This window comes from Dendrobates tinctorius, unplaced genomic scaffold, assembly GCF_039654945.1.
Source record: "Dendrobates tinctorius isolate UK_male_01 unplaced genomic scaffold, ASM3965494v1 ptg000003l, whole genome shotgun sequence".
Classification (NCBI taxonomy): domain Eukaryota; kingdom Metazoa; phylum Chordata; class Amphibia; order Anura; family Dendrobatidae; genus Dendrobates; species Dendrobates tinctorius.
In genome coordinates this window covers 64,108,122-64,127,661 of record NW_027361671.1, presented here as the reverse complement: position 1 = coordinate 64,127,661, position 19,540 = coordinate 64,108,122, and the positions used below count along the sequence as shown (strand labels likewise).

At 42.4% G+C, this 19,540-nt stretch overlaps 1 protein-coding gene across 1 annotated transcript in view; it reads right to left on the bottom strand.

The window, feature by feature from the left end:
- HSD17B4 (hydroxysteroid 17-beta dehydrogenase 4) overlaps positions 1–19,540 on the bottom strand; it is a 397,700-nt gene that overhangs the window by 6,958 nt on the left and 371,202 nt on the right. Inside the window, exon 23 of the mRNA XM_073554879.1 lies at positions 3,083–3,210. Coding sequence (XP_073410980.1) covers positions 3,083–3,210 — 128 coding nt within the window. The remainder of the gene's footprint in view (positions 1–3,082; positions 3,211–19,540) is intronic.

Sequence of the window (19,540 nt, the reverse complement as noted above, 5' to 3'; positions counted from 1 at the left end):
GAAAGTGTGTAACAGATTATGGCTCCATTTTTATCCATTTCCCCAAAAGAAAATGAAAAATCTGGGGCTAAAACAGGATTTTAGTGATAAAAATGTAATTATTTTTTCTTCACAATAGTATAACATTTTGTGACACACCTGTAGTGTCAATATGCTCATTACACCCCTCGATGAAATTCATTGAAGGGTGAAGTTTGTAAAATGTGGTCACTTATTGGCGGTATCTGCTGTTCTGGCACCTCAGGGCCTCTGCTAATGTGACTTGAAACCCACAAACTATTCCAGTAAAATCTGCACTAAATGATGGCGCCTCTTCCCTTCTGAGCTTTGCATTATGCCTGAAAAGTAGTTTCATTTAAGGTATTGGCGATCTCAGAAGAAATTGCACCAAAAATGATGTGGTCCATTTTCTCCTAATAGACCATTTGAAAATTAAAAATTTGGGTCTAAAACAACATTGTAGTGAAAAAAACATTTTTTATTTCCACTGCCCAATGTTACACAATTCTGTGCATCAGACATCAGTTTAAAATGCTGACTACACACCTAGGCAAATTTCTGAAGAGGTGCACCTTCCAAAACAGAGTCACTTGCTGGGGTTTCTACTGTTTTATTACCTCAATGACTCTTCAAATACGACATGGCTCCGCAGTCTATTCATGCCAAATCTGCACTTGAAAAGTCAAATTGCAATCCTTCCCTTCTGAGTCATGCTGTATGCACAAATAGAAGTTGTCCACCATATATGAGATATCTGTGTACTCACGAGAAATTGCACAACAAATTGAAAGGTCATTTTCTCCTGTTACCTTTGTGAAAATGAAAAATTTGGGGCTAAAGCTACATTTTGTGGAAAAACTTAATTTTTCATTTTCATGTTTCAATGTTTTCAAATTCTGTGAAGCACCTGTGGGCTGAAAATGTTCATCACACCCCTAAATAAATTCCTTGAGGTGTGTAGTTTCCAAAATTGGGTGACTTGTGGGGGTTTTCTGGTGATTTGACACCTTGGGTGCTCTTCCAACGCAAAGTCTATTTTGGCCAAATCTGAGCTCTAAAAGTCAAATAGCACTCCTTCTCTTCTAAGTCCTGCCATGTGCCCAAACAGTAGTTTTCCCCCACATATCATCAGTGTACTCAGGAGAAATTGCAAACAAATTGGGTGGTTCATTTTCTCCTGTTCCCCTTAGGAAAATGAAATATTTGGAGCAAAAGCAACATTTTAGTGAAAAATATGTAATTTTTCATTATTTTCTTCAACATTGCTATTATGAGGCACCTGAAGGGATAACAAACTTCCTGAATGCAGTTTTGAATGCTGTGCAGGGTGCAGTTTTTACAATGCGGTCACTTTTAGAAGTTTTCTGACTTATAACACCCTCAAAGTCCCTTTTAAAAAAAAAATAGGATTCGCAAATGTCATTAGAAAAAATAAACAATTATTGATCATTTTAAGCCCTTTTAACAAAAAAAATAAATGTGGTTCAAAAATGATGCTGACGTAAAGTTAACATATGGTATATGTTATTTATTATTTTGCATGAGTTTTTTTGAATGAATAAAAACTAAAAGTAAAGAAATTGAGCATTCTTTCTACATTTTTGTCAAATTCACGATATATTTTCATTAAAACCGTAAATCATATCAACCTAAGTTTACTAATATCATGAACTGTCACAAAAAAAAAAAAAAATCTCAGAATCAGTGGGATCCGTTGAAGCGTGTCATTCAGAGTTATTATCACATATATTGACACTTGTCAGAACTGCAAAATTTGGCCTGGTCACAAAAAGTTAAAATAGGCTGTGGAGCAAAGGTTTTAAAATGGGCAGAGCTGGGGTGACATGGGGCTTGAACATTCCCGCTCGACACGGTTTGTCGCTGTGTTAGATGGGAAGCGATTCCAACTCAAAAGGATAAAATCAAATAATTTTTATTCATTATCAAAATAAAAAAAACAAATAAAATTATACGTAAAGACGGCAAAAAAAAACTCCGAAAGGAGGGGAAAACACACAGCAAAAATAGGTTATGTAGTAAGAAGTGGTGGGACAATATGCAGGGGTAGCCACGGAACAAGGGCCACCAATGCAAACACTGTTTATGAAAGCAACAAAATACCTAACCTGCAGAGGAAAGTGGTCTGTGTTGTAAAATAATAGAAGAGTTCTAGAGAATGCGAAAGAGCTGAAAAATAGGGCTAGCCAAAAAAAATGCTGTATACATAATGTCCGCATAGGGCACTGCGGACATGTGGATCCCAGGGAATACAGATACAGTGGTGTACCTAGATGCAGCCAGTACCAATGCTCTGCACTAGTATGACACCACTGAAAGGGCTTCCCAGAAAAAATCCCCCAATATACACCAATATCCCAAAAGGTATACAAAGAAAGTATGAACAGATAAGGAATGCAATGTTACCTATGGGAGAATGGTTCTAAGGACTGTGGGAGCTGTCAGTTTTCTCCTCACACCGGATGGGCACCGTTTCGCTGCTCGCTTCTTCCGGGGGCATCAACCTGTCCACAATGCCCTATGCGGGAATTATGTATACAGCATTTTTTAGGTAGCCCTATTTATCAGCTTCTTAGCATTGTCTAAAACTCTCCTATCATTTTACAACGCAGACCACTTTCCACTGCAGGCTAGGTATTCTGTTGCTTTCACAGTGTTTGCATCGGTGGGTTTTGTTCAGTGGCTATCCCTGTATATTGTCCCACCACTTCTTACCACATATCTATTTTTGTTGTGCATTTTCCCCTCCTTTTAGGAGATTTTTCTTGCCGTATTTTATTCATAATTTTTTTTTTTTTTTTTTTTTTAGTTTTGATGCTGACTAAAAATTTGTGATTTTATCCTTTTGAGTTGGAATCGCTTCCTATATAACGGTGACAAACCATATTAAATTATGTTGAATTATTGATTTTGAAGTGTCTAACGCTTATTATTGGACACATAAGAATGATTGTATGTTGGCACTGCAAGATTATCCCTTGTTGTCCACTGTGCAGCGGTAATGTGCATTATCACAGTAAGCAAACCGCACCAACGCTGCTAAGTATTGGGCAGGAAGTTTTACCTTTTGTGGATTCAGTTTTCCCAGAACAAGATCCATGAAGTCTTCATCTGACAAAGTAAATGAAGTATCAGCACGGCCACGAACGTTCCCACGGTAAACTTCTCCAGATCCATTCTTTAAGTCAATAGCTGTAAAAATAAGCAAAAGAAAACAAACATAAATTGGTCATTTCTAGTTACATTGGAACAGGATTTTATCATAACAATATCATATCATTAAGATGCACAGAGCAAGTTTAAGCCATCTTCAGGTATCTTCACGTATCCAAGTAAAAGTACACGTTGAAACAACTATTTAGAGCTTTTAGTCCACCACTCAATGCAATGCTTGTACTATGAAAGAGACAGGATAATAAGGGTCTAGATCAAGAAAATAATGCTTAGGAACCAATCCTATTAAAAATGGTGGATCCAGCGGTCGAAAAAGCAAGTGTCTATTTTTTAAACAATTTCAAAAATTTTTTATTGGATACATATTAAAAAAAATTCTAGTGTGCATTAGCCACTTGAAGCATAGATGATCATACGCGTTTCAGCATAAAGCCTTACTCATGGATACAAAATGAATGCCACAGTATACATTAAAAAGAAATGTGAGAGGGTGGAAGTTTAAAGACAATTATATGAAGAATTAACCCCAACTAGTTCTTGAGAAAACATACCCACAATTAAAAACTGCTAACATTCTATAGTCTGCTATATCTATATTCAAATACAGTGTGAACACCAGAGGAAACACTATAAGCGGTAGACTCGATTAAACATTTATATTAAGAATATTATATTTGAAAAATCAATTATATTGTAGAATAAGGTCCTGTCTGATATTAAGGCCCTTCAGGGCCCGTGTGCCCAACTTAAAGATCCAAAACGATTCATGGTTCAGCATCTTTCTCCTTAAATCACCTCTCCTAGATGTTTTAAAAACCTTCTCAATGCCCCTAAATTTAAGGGCACTAATGTCTGTGTTGTGTGTAGGGACAAAGTAAGTGTTTAGAGATTACAAATAGATTCAATGCTTCTGGGTTTAAAGTATCCAACATATGGCGTCTTAAGGCCCCGTCACACACAGTGATATCGCTAGCGAGATCGCTGATTTTGTGAAGCCACAGCAAGATCGCTGTGTGTGACGGGATCAGCGATGCCCCCCGTCGGGTATCGCTGATCGTGCTCGATCGACCTGGGCCATTTTTTGATCGCTGGTCTGCTGCTGGCCAGCGCGCATCGCTGCTTGTGGCAGCGGGAGCCAACGATCAGCGAGGCTCCCAGTGTTCTAAGTAGGCGCTGGAAGCTGGTCTCTAAGGTAAATATCGGGTTACTAAGCGGTGCACGTCACTTAGTTACCCAATGTGTACCTTAGAAACCAGCGTGCTGGCAGCTCCTGGCGCGAGCACGCAGGTTTCTAAGGTACACATCGGGTAACTAAGTGACGCGCACGCCACTTAGTAACCCGATATTTACCTTAGAGACCAGCGTCCTCGCTGGTGCTGATCGCTGGTGAAGCTGCCTGTTTGGCAGCTCACCAGCGATCATGTAGCAATGCACCAGCGATCCTGACAAGGTCCCATCGTTGTCGGGATCGCTGGTGCATCCTTATGTGTGACGAGGCCTTTTTTTCAGTGGTCCGATTGTGCAACCCACTATTGAATTTTTCAAAGCGTACACTCAATCAGATAAATTACGCCAGGCGTGTTACAGTTGATAAAATCTTTTATCTTATAGGTGTCCCCTGCAGAATAAGAGACAAACTCTTTGCTTTTAGTAGCATGCATTGTCTGTGACCACACCTAAAGAAGCTTTTACAAGACAGCCATGTATTCACATTGGGCTTTTTTTATCACAAGTAACCAAACTTAGTGAAAGGATATTTCCCAATGTTGGTGCTCCCTTAACCACAAATTTGACATCATACTGTTTTATAATGGTCGCAAGAGATTTATCCTGTTTGCGAATAGGTAGATTTTTTTTTTTATAATATTAACTACCTCTTTATACTGCGACTATATTGTGTGGAAAAAACAATGCTATTTTTATGGTGGTCTGTGTTGCGCTTTTTACCCATCAATAAATCGTCCATATTTACATCTTGGACAATTTTTTCAGCCCTAGAGAGGCATCATTAAGGATAGGCCTCTTTCTATCGGTCTTTTTTTAACCTTTTTTGATTCGTCAGAAAATTGTTCAGGAATGGAGCAGTTCCTTTTTGTTCTCATTAGATCTCCCAAGGATATGTTCCTGATCACATGTGGTGGATGGCATGATGTAGCTTGTAAAATTGAATTACTGTCTGTGAATTTCCAAAAGGGAAAAATATTAATCTTAGTGCCACTACCAGACAATGTTATATCCAAATACCGTATATACTCGTGCATAAGTCGACCCGAGTATAAGCCGACCCCTCTAATTTTGCCACAAAAAACTGGGAAAACTTATTGACTAGCGTATAAGCCTAGGGTGGAAAATGCAGCAGCTATTGGTAAATTTCAAAGATAAAAATAGATACCAATGAAAGTAAAATTAATTGTCACATCAGTAGGTTAAATGTTTTTGAATATCCATATTGAATCAGGAGCCCCATATAATGCTCCATACAGTTCATGATGGCCCCATAAGATGCTCTATACAAAATACACCCCATATAATGCTGAACAAAGTGTGATGCAGTGACCCCTGTGACAGGTAAGGGGCGCTGTATGGGACATGCATGCAGGCGCTCCTTCATTGTAATAGGGAAAATGGTGAGATGGGTGGGACCAGTCACCTACAAACCCACCCAGAGGCATGTGTATGAACGCCCAAAGTAAAGCCTGTGTGTGTATGGCTGGGTGTGTTAAAAGGACCTGCAATGAGGTCATAACCATATGATCCATACTTCACCTGTGGGTGTGGTTATGTACCATATAATGTGGCCGAGGTCTGATCACATGGGGGAGAGTGTATGGACCTGATTGGTTCATGTGGAAGGTCCTAGAAGGCCTATGTGTTGGAAGGTGTGCTACCTCCCTGAAGAGCACATGGAGGCTTTGGACCTGGGGGCCTGTGTGTTGGACGGTTCCAAGTGGGGACAGAAGTCCTGAACAGCATACAGAGAGGCCGTGTTTCCAGAGTCAGTGACGGCTCTGCATTGGGAAGCTACCGCCTGGCTGAGGATCTGAAACTGTTAGGCGGCCTTGTGAGCAAGGCGTTGTCTGGGATGGTGATCTCAGTTCGGCAGCTTCCCTGACAAACGTGAGTGATACTGACCGAGGTCAGAAAGAGACTGCGGTTCAGACTATGGAGCAGGCATCTGGAGCAGGAGCTCCTAAGAGGTAACCCTGGACAGGGGGAAATAACTGTGTTGAGGCTATAGAGCCAGTTTGCTGGACATGGCACAGACTGTGTGGCCACAGGTCTGAGAGAGCGGAGCCCTAATATGAACACTGACCGGTCTGATGTAAGACTATTGCGTTTTATGGTTTATGCTGTATAATAAACCACATAGACTGTTTAAATGGAAAGTGTTCCTGTGTGCAGTGAATCCGCTACCAAGTGAGTGTTCCCCAACACTAACAATAAGCGCTACCTTATAAAAGGTTAATTATGGCCCCATAAGGTGCTCCATAGAATAATATACCCCATATGCTGCTCTATAAAGGTTACAGCCCCATATGTTGCCCCATAAGATGCTCCATAGATTATGCCCCCATAAAATGCTCCATAGATCATGCCCCCATAAAATGCTCCATAGATTATGCCCCCATAAGATGCTTCATAGATTATGCCCCCATAAGATGCTCCATAGATTATGCCCCCATAAAATGCTCCATAGATTATGCCCCCATAAGATGCTCCATAGATTATGCCCCCATAAGATGCTCCATAGATTATGCCCCCATAAGATGCTCCATAGATTATGCCCCCATAAGATGCTCCATAAAATGCTCCATAGATTATGCCCCATATACTGCACCATAAGATGCTCCATAGATTATGCTCCCATATGCTGCCACATTAAATGCTCCATAGATTATGCAATAAAAAAGAGAACATGCGGACGGCACCACTGTTACCACGTGATTCAAGTGGTGTGCGGTATCCGGAGCTCTGGAGCGTGGCAGCTGCAGGTGCTGGTCCAAGGAAATTTGCAATGCTGAATAGTTCCACAAAGAAGCAGAAAGACCGCACTCAGAAGGCTGATAACGGAAATCACCAGTTTGTTGTTACATGTAGTCCATGTTGGCCGGGGAAGTGACATACAGAGTGGAAATTGAGCTGACAACGGCCGTTTCGCGCTGTCACAGCACTTCAATGGTCTTTCTCCTTCTTTGTGGAACTATGCTCCATAGATTATGCCCCCATAAGATGCTCCATAGATTATGCCCCCATAAAACGATCCATAAATTATGCCCCCATAAAATGCCCCATAGATTATGCCCCCATAAGATGCCCCATAGATTATGCCCCCATAAAATGCCCCATAGATTATGCCCCCATAAGATGCTCCATAGATTATGCCCCCATAAGATGCCCAATAGATTATGCCCCATGAGATGCTCCATAGATTATGCCCAAATAAGATGCTCCATAGATTATGCCCCCATAAAATGCTCCACAGATTATGCCCCCATAAAATGCTCCATAGATTATGCCCCCATGAGATGCTCCATAGATTATGCCCCCATAAAATGCTCCATAGATTATGCCCCATGAGATGCTCCATAGATTATACGCCCATAAGATGCTCCACAGATTATGCCCCCATAAGATTCTCCATACATTATGCCCCCATAAGATGCTCCATAGATTATGCCCCATATGCTGCCGCTGCAAATAAAAAATTTAAAAAATGACATACTCACCTCTTGTCGCTGGGAGCCAGGTGCTGGTGTGCTGAGCAGGCGGGAACACCGATGTGCTATGGGGGGACAGGTGCTGGTGTCACAGCTGGCTCAGTACCCGGCACCTGACATATTCACCTGTCACTTGTCTATCGCTGCACGCCGCTGTCTGAAGGGTCCTCTATCAGTGATTGCTCAGGCAGCAGAGGGCACGGCATGCACTAACCACGTCATCGCGCCCTCCGCTGCCTGAACGTCACTGACAGAGGACGCAGAGGACAGCGGCGAGCAGCGAAGGAATGGGGACAGGTGAATACTGCATATACTTACCCCCTCCTGGTGCGGTCTCTGCAGCCCCCCCCCCGCTTCTCCCACTGCATCCCTTCCTTCTTTCAGCGGTCATGTGGTACCGCTCATCAAAGTCATGAATATGCGCAGACCGTGGGAGAAGCGGGGGGACTGCAGAGACCACGCCAGGAGGGGATAAGTATGATCTGACACCAACGCCCCCTCCCCCGCCGATCCCCTGGCGTATATGACTCGTGTATAAGCCGAGAGGGGGACTTTCAGCCCAAAAAATGGGCTGAAAATCTCGGCTTATACGCGAGTATATACGGTAGTTAATTTTAGTTGGATTCAAACAGTGTGTGAATTTCAGATTAAAGGAATTCTTATTCATATAATCAACAAATTTTTCTGCTTCTAAAGGAGTGTTTTTCCAAATAAAAATCATGTCATCAATATGGCGGCCGTAAAAAAATATCAATTGTACAAAGGGATTGATAGATGAAAAAATATATTGCTCTTCCCAGATACCGACCACTATATTTGCTAGTGAAGGGGAGAATTTTCCCCTCATACTGACACCGTTTCTGTAAACAAAAATTCCGATCAAACATGAAAAAATTGTGTGTTAATAAAAAATGAACTGCTGAGAGGATAAGAACTATAGTCAAAAAAAATTTAAACAGTCTAGCGCTACATTATTTGGTAAAGATGGCTAAAGCGCAATAATGTCACACGTTAACCATGAATCTATCAAATTTTTTGCAAAAAAAAAGAAGTTGGATCACTAGCTATTTTGATAAAATTTTGCTGTCATTCAACATCTCATTATTCATCTTAAAATATAGTCCAGTGTCCAATATTACTGTTGCTCCGCCCTTGTCTGCACTACGTATAACAATATTGGAATTTTCATGTAGTTCTTTGCAGGCTAGTTCCTCTATTTTTGTTCAAAAAAAATTACAAATTTTTTATTTTGTTGATCTAAAAGAATCAAATCTTTTTCTATCAACTCCTGGAACAGATCTAGAGAGGCAGGTCTGGACTGTATCGGATAAAAGAAAGGATTGTGTGCATTGAAGCACTTTAAAGATGGACAATTGTCAGATTTTGCATCCACCATAAGGTTTCTCATTTCACTTATACTTTTTAATTCTTCGAAAGTGGTTAATGTTGGTCTGGTAGGGAGTGTAGAAGATTTATTATTTGATATAGATGGAACAGTTCCATTATCTTTATTGTTTGAAAAATGATATTTGATTGTTAAGCAAATTTGAAGTTTTAAAGGGTTTTAAAGATGTCAAATTTTTTGGTCAGACAAAAACCCAAACCTTTTGATAATACTGAAATTTGTTCAGAGGAAAGGGTGTTTGTGCGCTGGGGGGATTCATAAGTCTGCAGTCACACAAAGTGACTGCCCACTTATCGATTTGGACGGGACAACCCCTTTAAGAACAAAGTTAGTAAAAAGACTAAAAAAACAAAAAACAAAAAAACAAAAAAAAGTTCAGATCTCACAGATTCAAGTTTTCAACAAAATTAGGCTAATGAATGGGTAAAGAATGAGAATGTAACAGCGCTGCACAAGCCTATTAATTTTCTCTACTTGTAACTGCATAAAAAAAACTTTGAAAAACCATAACAGGTCTTTAAATGCTTGTTAAAGAATCTACTAATTCATTCTTTACTGCCGTAAACTCAGCAATGTCTTCCCGTGCCATATTTCCTCTGTCATATGTCCTGCCAGAAAGATTTAACTAGGAGCCATAGAACCGATGTATGTCACATAAAACAGAGCCCCGGCTTGTTACCGCTCCTCTCCATCTCCCTCTATAACATATTGCTCCTATATAATAGGAAACATATACTGAAGCATGGGAACATTTCCTTCTCTCTTCTATGCTCTGCAAATACTGGATTAATTGCTAAAACAAAAGAAAAAGAAAACATCTATTCTTACAATGTATAGTTTAAACTACAGAAAACAAATAGAGGATGTTAAGGAGGTAAAACAGAAATGCGGAGAATGAGTCAGATTAATTACATCATCAAGGATGTTGGTGAAAATACGGCGTTAACATACAATATTGTTTACTTATATTGTGCTCTACCGGCCTACACAATGGAGCCATCAGTGAGCGATTTCATTATTTTTTAATGGGATCTATTGACCATCATGTGCAGAGCCTATAAGTGTACTGATGCATGGTCTATTATATAAAGCATTGGCTATACTGTGCTTCCTAGCCGATTCTCCTTCTTCAGACACATACCTAAACCCCATCTATACAGGAAATGTGCAAGTTGAGTCAAGTTGACTGTATATCCAGAGTCTATACAGCAGCTGCCTATACAAGCCATTTTCCTGTTGGATTATGTTCACATTGATGTTAAGAGTCTCAGTCTGCAGTTCCATGACTTTTGAGGACATCATGCTGTGCCCTCAAAATTGGAGAAAAGTATGTGGTCAAGTTACATAAAAGTGTTTTGTTTTTTTTACATGCCAAATGGTATAAAAGCCATTTATTCTGAGAAGTAATGGAAAATATAAAACAAAGCAAAAATGACATTGAGACCAATAAAAAGGATGAAACAAACCGCTCATCACTGTGTGCACTGAGTTGAACTTGGACATTTTTAAATCAAAGCAAAGCTTAGCAAACTTATTCCATAGTTCTAGAATATATTCTGTACTATCTCTAATTGTAAAATGACATGGATTAAATGGCACTTTATAAGTAATAATCTCATAAGCCAATAGATTTTTATTAAAGAATTGTTCAATTAACAAACAGGTACATTGTAGTAACCTTATAGTTGGGTGGGGTACAAAGGGAGGGGCTAACATAACTGACAGGATGGAATAAAGAGTAAAGAAGAAGGGAAAGGAGCCCGAAAGGAGGTGGAGTCTAAATTCAGCATGAAGAAGAGTTTGGAGTCAGGAGCATGTTGATGAAGTCATGGTGTTGCGAAGGGGTTGTGGTTGGCATAATCTGCCCAGGGAAGCCAAAGTTTCTCAAAAATGTACTGACTTTATCAATAAGCAATGCAGATAATTGTTCATTAATCATATACAAAGAAAGGCATCTCTTGACTTGTGATAAATCTAAACCTGATTTTTTCCCAGCCAATTCTATAGTTTGCTTGACCGCTAAAAATATGAAAGAAATGAGAATTTGGGTGTGTTAAGGAGTATTAGGGATACGTTTGTTAAGGCTTCCAAAGGAATTTTTAAGGTTAGTGTTTGTGACTGAAAGAATAAGGTGATATACCCTAGTCTAAAATCTACGTACCACGGGGCATATCCACCAATATGGTACATATCTCCCATTAGAATCACAACCGCTAATACAATTGTGAATAGTTAGGAACTACCTTGGCAACTCCTGCTGGGGTTCAGCACCATCTAGTTAACACCTTATAGTTTGTCTCTAGCATTAAGGTATTTAGAATTCCATCGGTTGAAGACTACCAAATCTGAGACCATTCTGAGTCAGGGCACAGCCAATATCAGACTCCCAACAAGAGGTAGAATTTAAGTTATGCCTGTCTGAAGTGTTTTTGATATGTGGGTGGAGGAGTGAGATGGTACTTGGGGTGTGTGGATTTTGGTGGCACCTTTGTCCAAAAGTAGTGAACGTATAAGGCAGGGTGGAGTTTCTCAGATGTCTGGTAATAAAGTTCTTCAGTTGTAAATAGCGGAATATTACTTTAGCAGGAAGTTCGTACTTTTCCTGGAGGGATGGGAATGGAATGATACCACTAACATTAAATAAGTGGTGGAGTGACTCATAACTGAAAGTTCAAGAGGAACTAATTTCATTGGGGAACTGTGAATTGCCCCAATATGATATAATACAGGCCTGATACCCTACTTGAGCACCTTTCTCCTTATTTTTATGAGTGCCGTATATAACTTGTTGCAGTGAATTGCCCTAAAGAGGGGCGAGAGGCTGGAAAAGGGAGATTAAAAGTATACGGATGTAAAGCACCACCATCGGTTTTATTTTCATTTCACGACTGGAGTGGCATAATGCAAGCTCTCTGCAACTAAAAACACACTCACCAGTCACCGTCTTCGTCACTTCCTGGGTGCCGCTCAAGTCTTACTCTGCGATCTTGTGACCATAGCTTTTGCCTGACTGGAAGACAGAGGTAACAGTAACAAGCTCACAATGCAAATCTATAAGAGCCACGATCTGGCTCTCATAGACTTACAATGAATTGTGACTTCCAGATAACTCAGCAAACACTGGAGCAATCCAGAAGTTCAAAAACTGCAGAAGACCGCTGATAACAGAAGACAACAGTTGGCAAGTATGTTACTAGGGTCAATACAATATTACAAAAGAATCTGGATAAGTTGCCTGAATGGGCAAACACTTGGCATACGAGGTTTACTGTAGATAAATGTAGAGTAATGCACCCCAGACGAGTAAAACACAGGTGAGGCCACATGTTAAATATGGGACCCAGTTCAAGTCAGTTCAAAGGCGGGCAACTAGATTATTACGGGGGATGGAAGGCCTCTCATATGAGAGGTTGGAAAAGCTGGGCTTGTTTAGCTTAGAAAAAAGACGCCTCAGAAGAGATCTAATTTATATGTATAAATACACGTGTGGTCAATAAAAATGCCTGGAACATGTCTTATTTCTTGCAAAGAACATACTAAGGACCAGGGGGCACTCATTACGGGTAGACGAAAGGCGATTCCGGAAGCTACATTAGAAAGGGTTCTTTACAGTTGGAGCAGTCAGAATGTGGAATGCCATACTACAAGAGGTAGTAATGGCAGACAATGTTAACCTCTTTTAAAAAAGGGCTGGATGTTTTCCTCGATACACAACATTATGGGTTATAGTTATTTTAGTGACAAAATGTATAATTGGTGAAGAAAGGATGAACTTGATGGAGCTAGGTCTTTCTTCAACCTATGTGACTATGTAACATTAGTGACACAATTACAGAGGTAAAATATAAAAGAAACAGCTGGAGTGGTGCTTTAACCCCTTCACGAAATATGACATGTATAAGTCATATGTTGTGTCCGTGACTTTGATGTGGGCTCTGATGCTTAGCCTGCATATGACAGCTGATCTACAGATGCTACAGGTCTTGGAAAAGGAGCCTTTTTTTAGCACTTAAATAAGAACCTATACATGTTTGGTGTCTGTGAACGCACAATGATCTGGAAAATCTTAATGGCAGGTCTGATTTAGCATTTAGTGAATATAGTAAAAAAAAAAAAAAAACAGCTGTGGAATTGCACTTTTTTTTGCAATTTCACCAGTTGGAATTCTTCCCAGTTTTCCAGCACACGATATCTTAGGCTGTGTTCACACACAGCGTTTTTTTTTCGCGTTTTTACCAAAAAATCCACTCAAAAAACGCTTAAAAGCTTCCCATTCATTTTAATGCATCTTGCACTTTTTGTGCATATTGATGCGTTTTTTACAGCAAAAAAAAACGCTTCACGGTAAAAAACGCAGCATGCTCATTAAAGGGGTTGTCCGGGCTTTTCACATAATCTCAGTGCATATCTGGGCTGCAGAATGCTGACAATAAGTAATTTACCTTCTGTGGCCAGTTTGCAGGGTTTGCTAGATATCAGCTCTTGCTTGTAAGAAAAACGTCCAGGGGGGGGTGTTCTGGCATTGAAATGAGAACTGGTTGTTTCCTCCGACCCATATCTGGTCTGCTCCTCCCCCAGACACACACTGAACAGTGATCTATGGAAAGTGAAACTAGTGAGGAGGAAACGACCAGTTCTCATTTCATGTGTACATGAAAGAAATGATATCTAGCAAACCCTGCAAACTGGCCACAGAAGGTAAATTACTTATTGTCAGCATTCTGCAGCCCAGAGATTCACTGAGATTATGTGAAAAGCCCGGACAACCCCTTTTTTTTCCCATTTCGCAGAAAATTCCGCATTTCTAGCTATTTTCTATGTGTCTGGGGACGCGTGGAAAAAAACGCGCGTGTTCTGGGAAGGAGTCCGGTTTTTATGCAGAAATTTTCTGCATACGTGTACACAAAGCCTTAAAACCAAAGGACACGTTCAAAATTACAACTAGTCCTGCAAAAAAAAAACAAGCCGTCATATGTCCATATTGACTGAAAAATAAGTTATGGCTCTGGGAAGAAGAAGAGCAAAAAACGAAAGCAAAAATGGAAATTGGCCCAGGGTTAATAATATAACTTTGATGGGAGTGCTCCTTTAATGAAGCAGACGCAGTCACTTTGTGCTGTTGACCTCATTTTCAGGCGGCATTGATCACGTTTTTGTGCCGCTTGAAAGGCATATACTACCAAATATAAGATCAAACAGCACAAAGTGACGGTATGCTTCAATAAAGTCAATGGCCCGTCATTGATTCGCCTGAATCCTAATTTCACAGCTTCAGAAGGTGGCCCCGATGGAGCCACTGACGTGTGGCCAAAGCATGATATAAAACCGGCATAAGCTCAACCTCAGAAGTAAGAAATTGTGAAATCTCAAGGCTCTACTACTTATCATTTTATTGCTATTTCTTTATCAGAAAGATTAATATCAGGAGACTATGAGAAATTGTTAGTGAAAGGACATCTGATATTCACATTAAAAGCCTAAGAAAAACATTCAGATATCATCACTTTGTATAATTTTGTTTAGTTTTGCTGTTCCCCTAGGTCATCACGACCGACCATCCAATTATCATATCCGACACTATGGCAGAGTGATTTAAAATGCTTTTAACTTCAAGAACAGGCCAACAAAAAAACATTTCGTCTTCTAAACCTTTTAGGCATCAAGACATTTTTCTTGTACCTTTCAATTTCTCTGCATTATTTCATTTACATCCAGTACTGCAATACATACAAATAAACTGCGGAAACGTAAACCTTCATGGCAATTGAGTGTTGGAAAGTAGAAAGCAGCCATTTGAGAGGGCACAGGAAATATGTTATGCCAAGCAGTTTATGGCACGCAAACGCAGCTCTAGCTCAGATTTATGGTCTCAGAATAATAACGGACATTAAATGTGTACTGTATATAAAACCGTCTTCTACCGTCACTTCTAAACCTGTCAAGAACGGTGTTGTTGCTTCTACGAAAATGAAGCGAGATGATCGGATTCTTATGAGAAATCCACATACTTTGCTTTTAAAGTTTATTTTCTTTACAGCAAAGTGATCAATTCTCGATTGTAAAATGCCGGCCTCTTTTATATTTCAAAGACAGAATGAAATCTATAGATATATTCAAGAATGGAATTGCTCTGGAATAACCTCATGAATAGTGTTGAGCATTCCGATACCGCAAGTATCGGGTATCGGCCGATATTAGCGGTATCGGAATTCCGATACTTAGTTCCGATACTTTTGTCATATCGGATTCCGGAATCGGAAGTTCCCATCATGCTATGAGCCTGCTTGCTTTGATTAAGCCAATGGGAATCCTCCGAAGTGTGGGCACATCCTGTTAGGCATGTAGGCATGTTAACTATTGGCATGGCTGTGATTGGCTGCCGAAATGATGTCATGATGCACTATAAAAGCCACCGCAGCCGCCATTTCTGGTCACTCTGCTGTGAATTCAGTTAGGGACAGGCTGCTGTAGAAGACTGTGAGGGACAGTAAGAAATAGCGATTCCACCAAACATCTAGTGCTTTACCCAGGCTACATAAACCACCACTGTAGCCTTCTTTGCCCTAGCAGCAGTGTTCACAGCTGTCTGCAAGGGCTGTGTGAGTGCAGCTCACGCTGTGGAGTGGGTCCTGCAGCCACGTCAGGCTGTAGGCCACCCAGTGTGATCACTGCTGCCTCATACATCTTTTATTTTTTGAGCTGCATTTTTTACATAATTTCAATCTAGTGTGCTTCCATCCGTATCCATATACGTTGGTTGCAAACACTAGTAGTAGACAGCGGAGCCTTTCTGCAGCCTTTCAGTGCTAGTGTCCACTTTGCTGCACTGTTCACGGCTGTCTGAGAGGTCTCTGACTGTGTGTGAGTGCAGCTCACGCTGAGTAGTGTGTCCTGCAGCTACGTCTGGCTGTAGGACGCTCAGCGTGCGTCAGTGCCTCACACATTTTTATTTGAGTGCAGCTCATTTTTTCTTCTATTAGTGTGCATCCATCCGTCTCCATCTACGGTGGTTGCAAACACTATATAGGAGTACACAGCGGAGCCTTTCTGCAGCCTGTCAGTGCCAGTGCCCACTTAGCTGCACTGTTGACGGCTGTCTGAGAGGCCTCTGACTGTGTGTGAGTGCAGCTCACGCTGAGTAGAGTGTCCTGCAGCTACGTCTGGTTGTAGGACGCTCAACGTGCGTCACTGCCTCACACATATTTGTCTTTGAGTGCAGCTCATTTTTTCTTCTCCTATTAGTGTGCATCCATCCGTATCCATCAACATTGGTTGGTTGCAAACACTATATAGGAGTAGATAGAGGAGCCTTTTTTTCTGGCTTGTGCCCTGCCGGCGCAGCCAGATTGGTATTACCCAATTTTTTTGGAGCCTCATCTTTTGCATTGTAGGTTACCTGCCTGCATTGTAATAGCTCCAAAAAGTTGGTGATACTATCAGTTTCAATTCTTTGTTCACATACTTTGAGTTTGTTTCCAACAAAGAAACCACAAAAAAAGTTCACCAAACACTACATTTTGAACTTGTGTAGGCCACATCAGCTCCTATTAAAGTCTAGTCCACACACACACACACACTTCATAAAATTAGTGTTTCTTGTACCTGTAACCAGCTGTTCAGGAATAAGCACACTAAGGCCCCCCTTTGTACTTTTTTGCCTATCTTAAGCAGTCTTGCAAGATGAAGAAGGCAGGGAGTAAGGCGCGTGGGCGTGGAGTTTCAGCAGGGAGAGGACGTGGGGATTCTGCAGGGAGAGGACGTGGGGATTCTGCAGGGAGAGGACGTGGGGATTCTACAGGTAGAGGACGTGGGGATTCTGGGCCTGCTGCGGGCACCAGTGGATCAGCATCCCCCAGTTTTAGCAGGCAACAGTCCTTTATGCGCAGCTTTGTAGGACCTCAACGTACCCCACTGCTGCGGGAGGAACAAATTGAAGCCGTTGTCGGATGGATGGCAGCTAACGCATCGACTTCAATTACTTCCGCATCCTCTCAGGGTCAGAGCACCGAAGAGCAACCATCTGTCTCTTCACCACCTGCCAAAGTGCCCAGGCAGTCAGAGAGACATGGACAGGAGCCATCACAGTCTCTACTTCTGTTCTCGGAATCTGTTGGCTTGGAAAGAGGGGGCCAGCCAAGCAGCATTCCTGAATGTGAAGAAGAGGGAGTATGCAGTGATGCGCAACTTCTTTGTCCCTCTGAATCTGAAGAGGCGAGTGGGCCAGTGCCTATGGTCAGCACACCTCAGTACGCATCAGATGATGACGAGACTCAGTTGCCACTTTCTGGTGCGTACGGTGCTGGCGAGACAACCCAGGAGAAGCAGCTGTTTGAAGAGGGGAGGGAAGATGATGAGGTCCTTGACCCATCATGGCGTGAGCAACAGGAAGGTGGTGGGAGCAGCTCGGAGGAAGAGATTCCCCTACCGGCCAAAACAGGAGGCAGAGGGAGGGGGAAGACTTGGTTGCCTGTACCCTCCACTTCGGCACCCGTTAGGAGCATTCCTCCTTCCAAAGGCAAACCGGGCGCTCACAAGAGTTGCAGTGCGTGGTCCTTTTTTGACACAGTTGCAGATGACATTTGCTTTGTCAAATGCAAGCTGTGTCATCAGAGAGTCAAAAGAGGGAGAAATGTCAGCAACCTCAATACCACAAATATGTGGAAACATGTGCGCACCAAGCACGAGTTGGAGTTGCAGAGACACCCTGAAGACGTAGGCCAACGTACAGCACCACCTACCACCTCTTCAGTTCGTGTTGGGCCCTCTTCCTCCAGCTCACACACTGCTGGTTCGGCTTCCTCACAGGATCGCCAAGGAAGAACCTCTGCCACTGTTGTCCGGAGACCCTGTCAGATTACACCCATAGCAGCAGGTTCCCATCCATCACAGCCATCGGTAGCACAGGCATGGGATAAAAGGCGCCCTTACTCGGCAAACCATCCCCGAGCACAGTCTCTGAATGCTGGCATTGCCAAACTTCTGGCAGTTGAAATGCTGTCATTCAGGCTGGTGGACACTGACACCTTCCGGGACTTAATGGCATTGGCAGTCCCCCAATACAACGTGCCCAGCCGCTTTTATTTCAGCAGGCGAGCCGTCCCTGCCCTGCAGAAACATGTTGAGGGCAAAATAAAACATGCGCTACTAAACGCCGTTAGTAGCAAGGTCCACCTGACCACCGATGCGTGGACCAGTAACCATGGACAGGGACGATACCTTTCCCTCACTGCCCACTGGGTCAACGTTGTGGAGCCGGGTACGGATCTGGAGAGTGGCGCTGTACGTGTTCTTCCAACGCCACGGATTGCAGGACTCCAGTCTGTACACATAGACTCCTCCTCCTACTCAAGTTCCTCAGAAACAGCAGAGCAGGAGCCTGTTACGACCGATATGAGCACAGCCGTGGCCAAACGTCAACAGGCTGTACTCAAATTAATTTCTTTGGGGAATCGAAGCCACACAGCGCAGGAGCTCTGGAATGCTATCAAGCTGGAGAGCGATGTGTGGTTTGGGCCAGCGAATCTCCAGCCGGGCTTGGTAGTGTGTGACAATGGCCGAAATCTGGTGGCAGCTCTTGGCCTAGGCAACCTCACACACATCCCATGTCTGGCACATGTTCTTAACTTGGTCGTGCAGAGCTTTCTGAGGGACTATCCGGATCTTGCTGCACTGTTGCACAAGGTCCTCATAGAGTGCGCTCACTTGCGACGTTCCAGCACGGCAAGATCGCGCCTCGCTGCTCTGCAGCGACGATTTGGCCTTCCGGAACATCGCATCATATGTGACCTACCCACCCGGTGGAATTCAACGTTACATATGTTGGAGCGGTTGTGTGAGCAGCAGGCAGCAGTCATGGAGTACCAGCTGCATCAGGCGCAAACAAGTCGCACTGTGCGCCGTTCACACTTCAGCACCATTGAGTGGGCCTCTATGAAGGACATCTGCCTCGTTTTGCGTGCCTTCGATGAATCCACGTGGATGGCGAGTGCAGATGATGCACTAGTCAGCATGACTGTCCCCCTTATCTGCCTGCTTCAACAAACACTGCAAGCACTAAGGGATGAGGTTTCAGAAGAGGTGGAGGATGAGGAGTCCCAAATGCCATCTGCTTCTGGACAGTCTGCGCTACGTGTTTCCTCACAAAGGCCTAGGCAGGGGACACTTTGTGAGGAGGATAAGGAGGAGTCGATGGAGGAGGAAGACATCTCTCCAGAGGAGGGAGGTA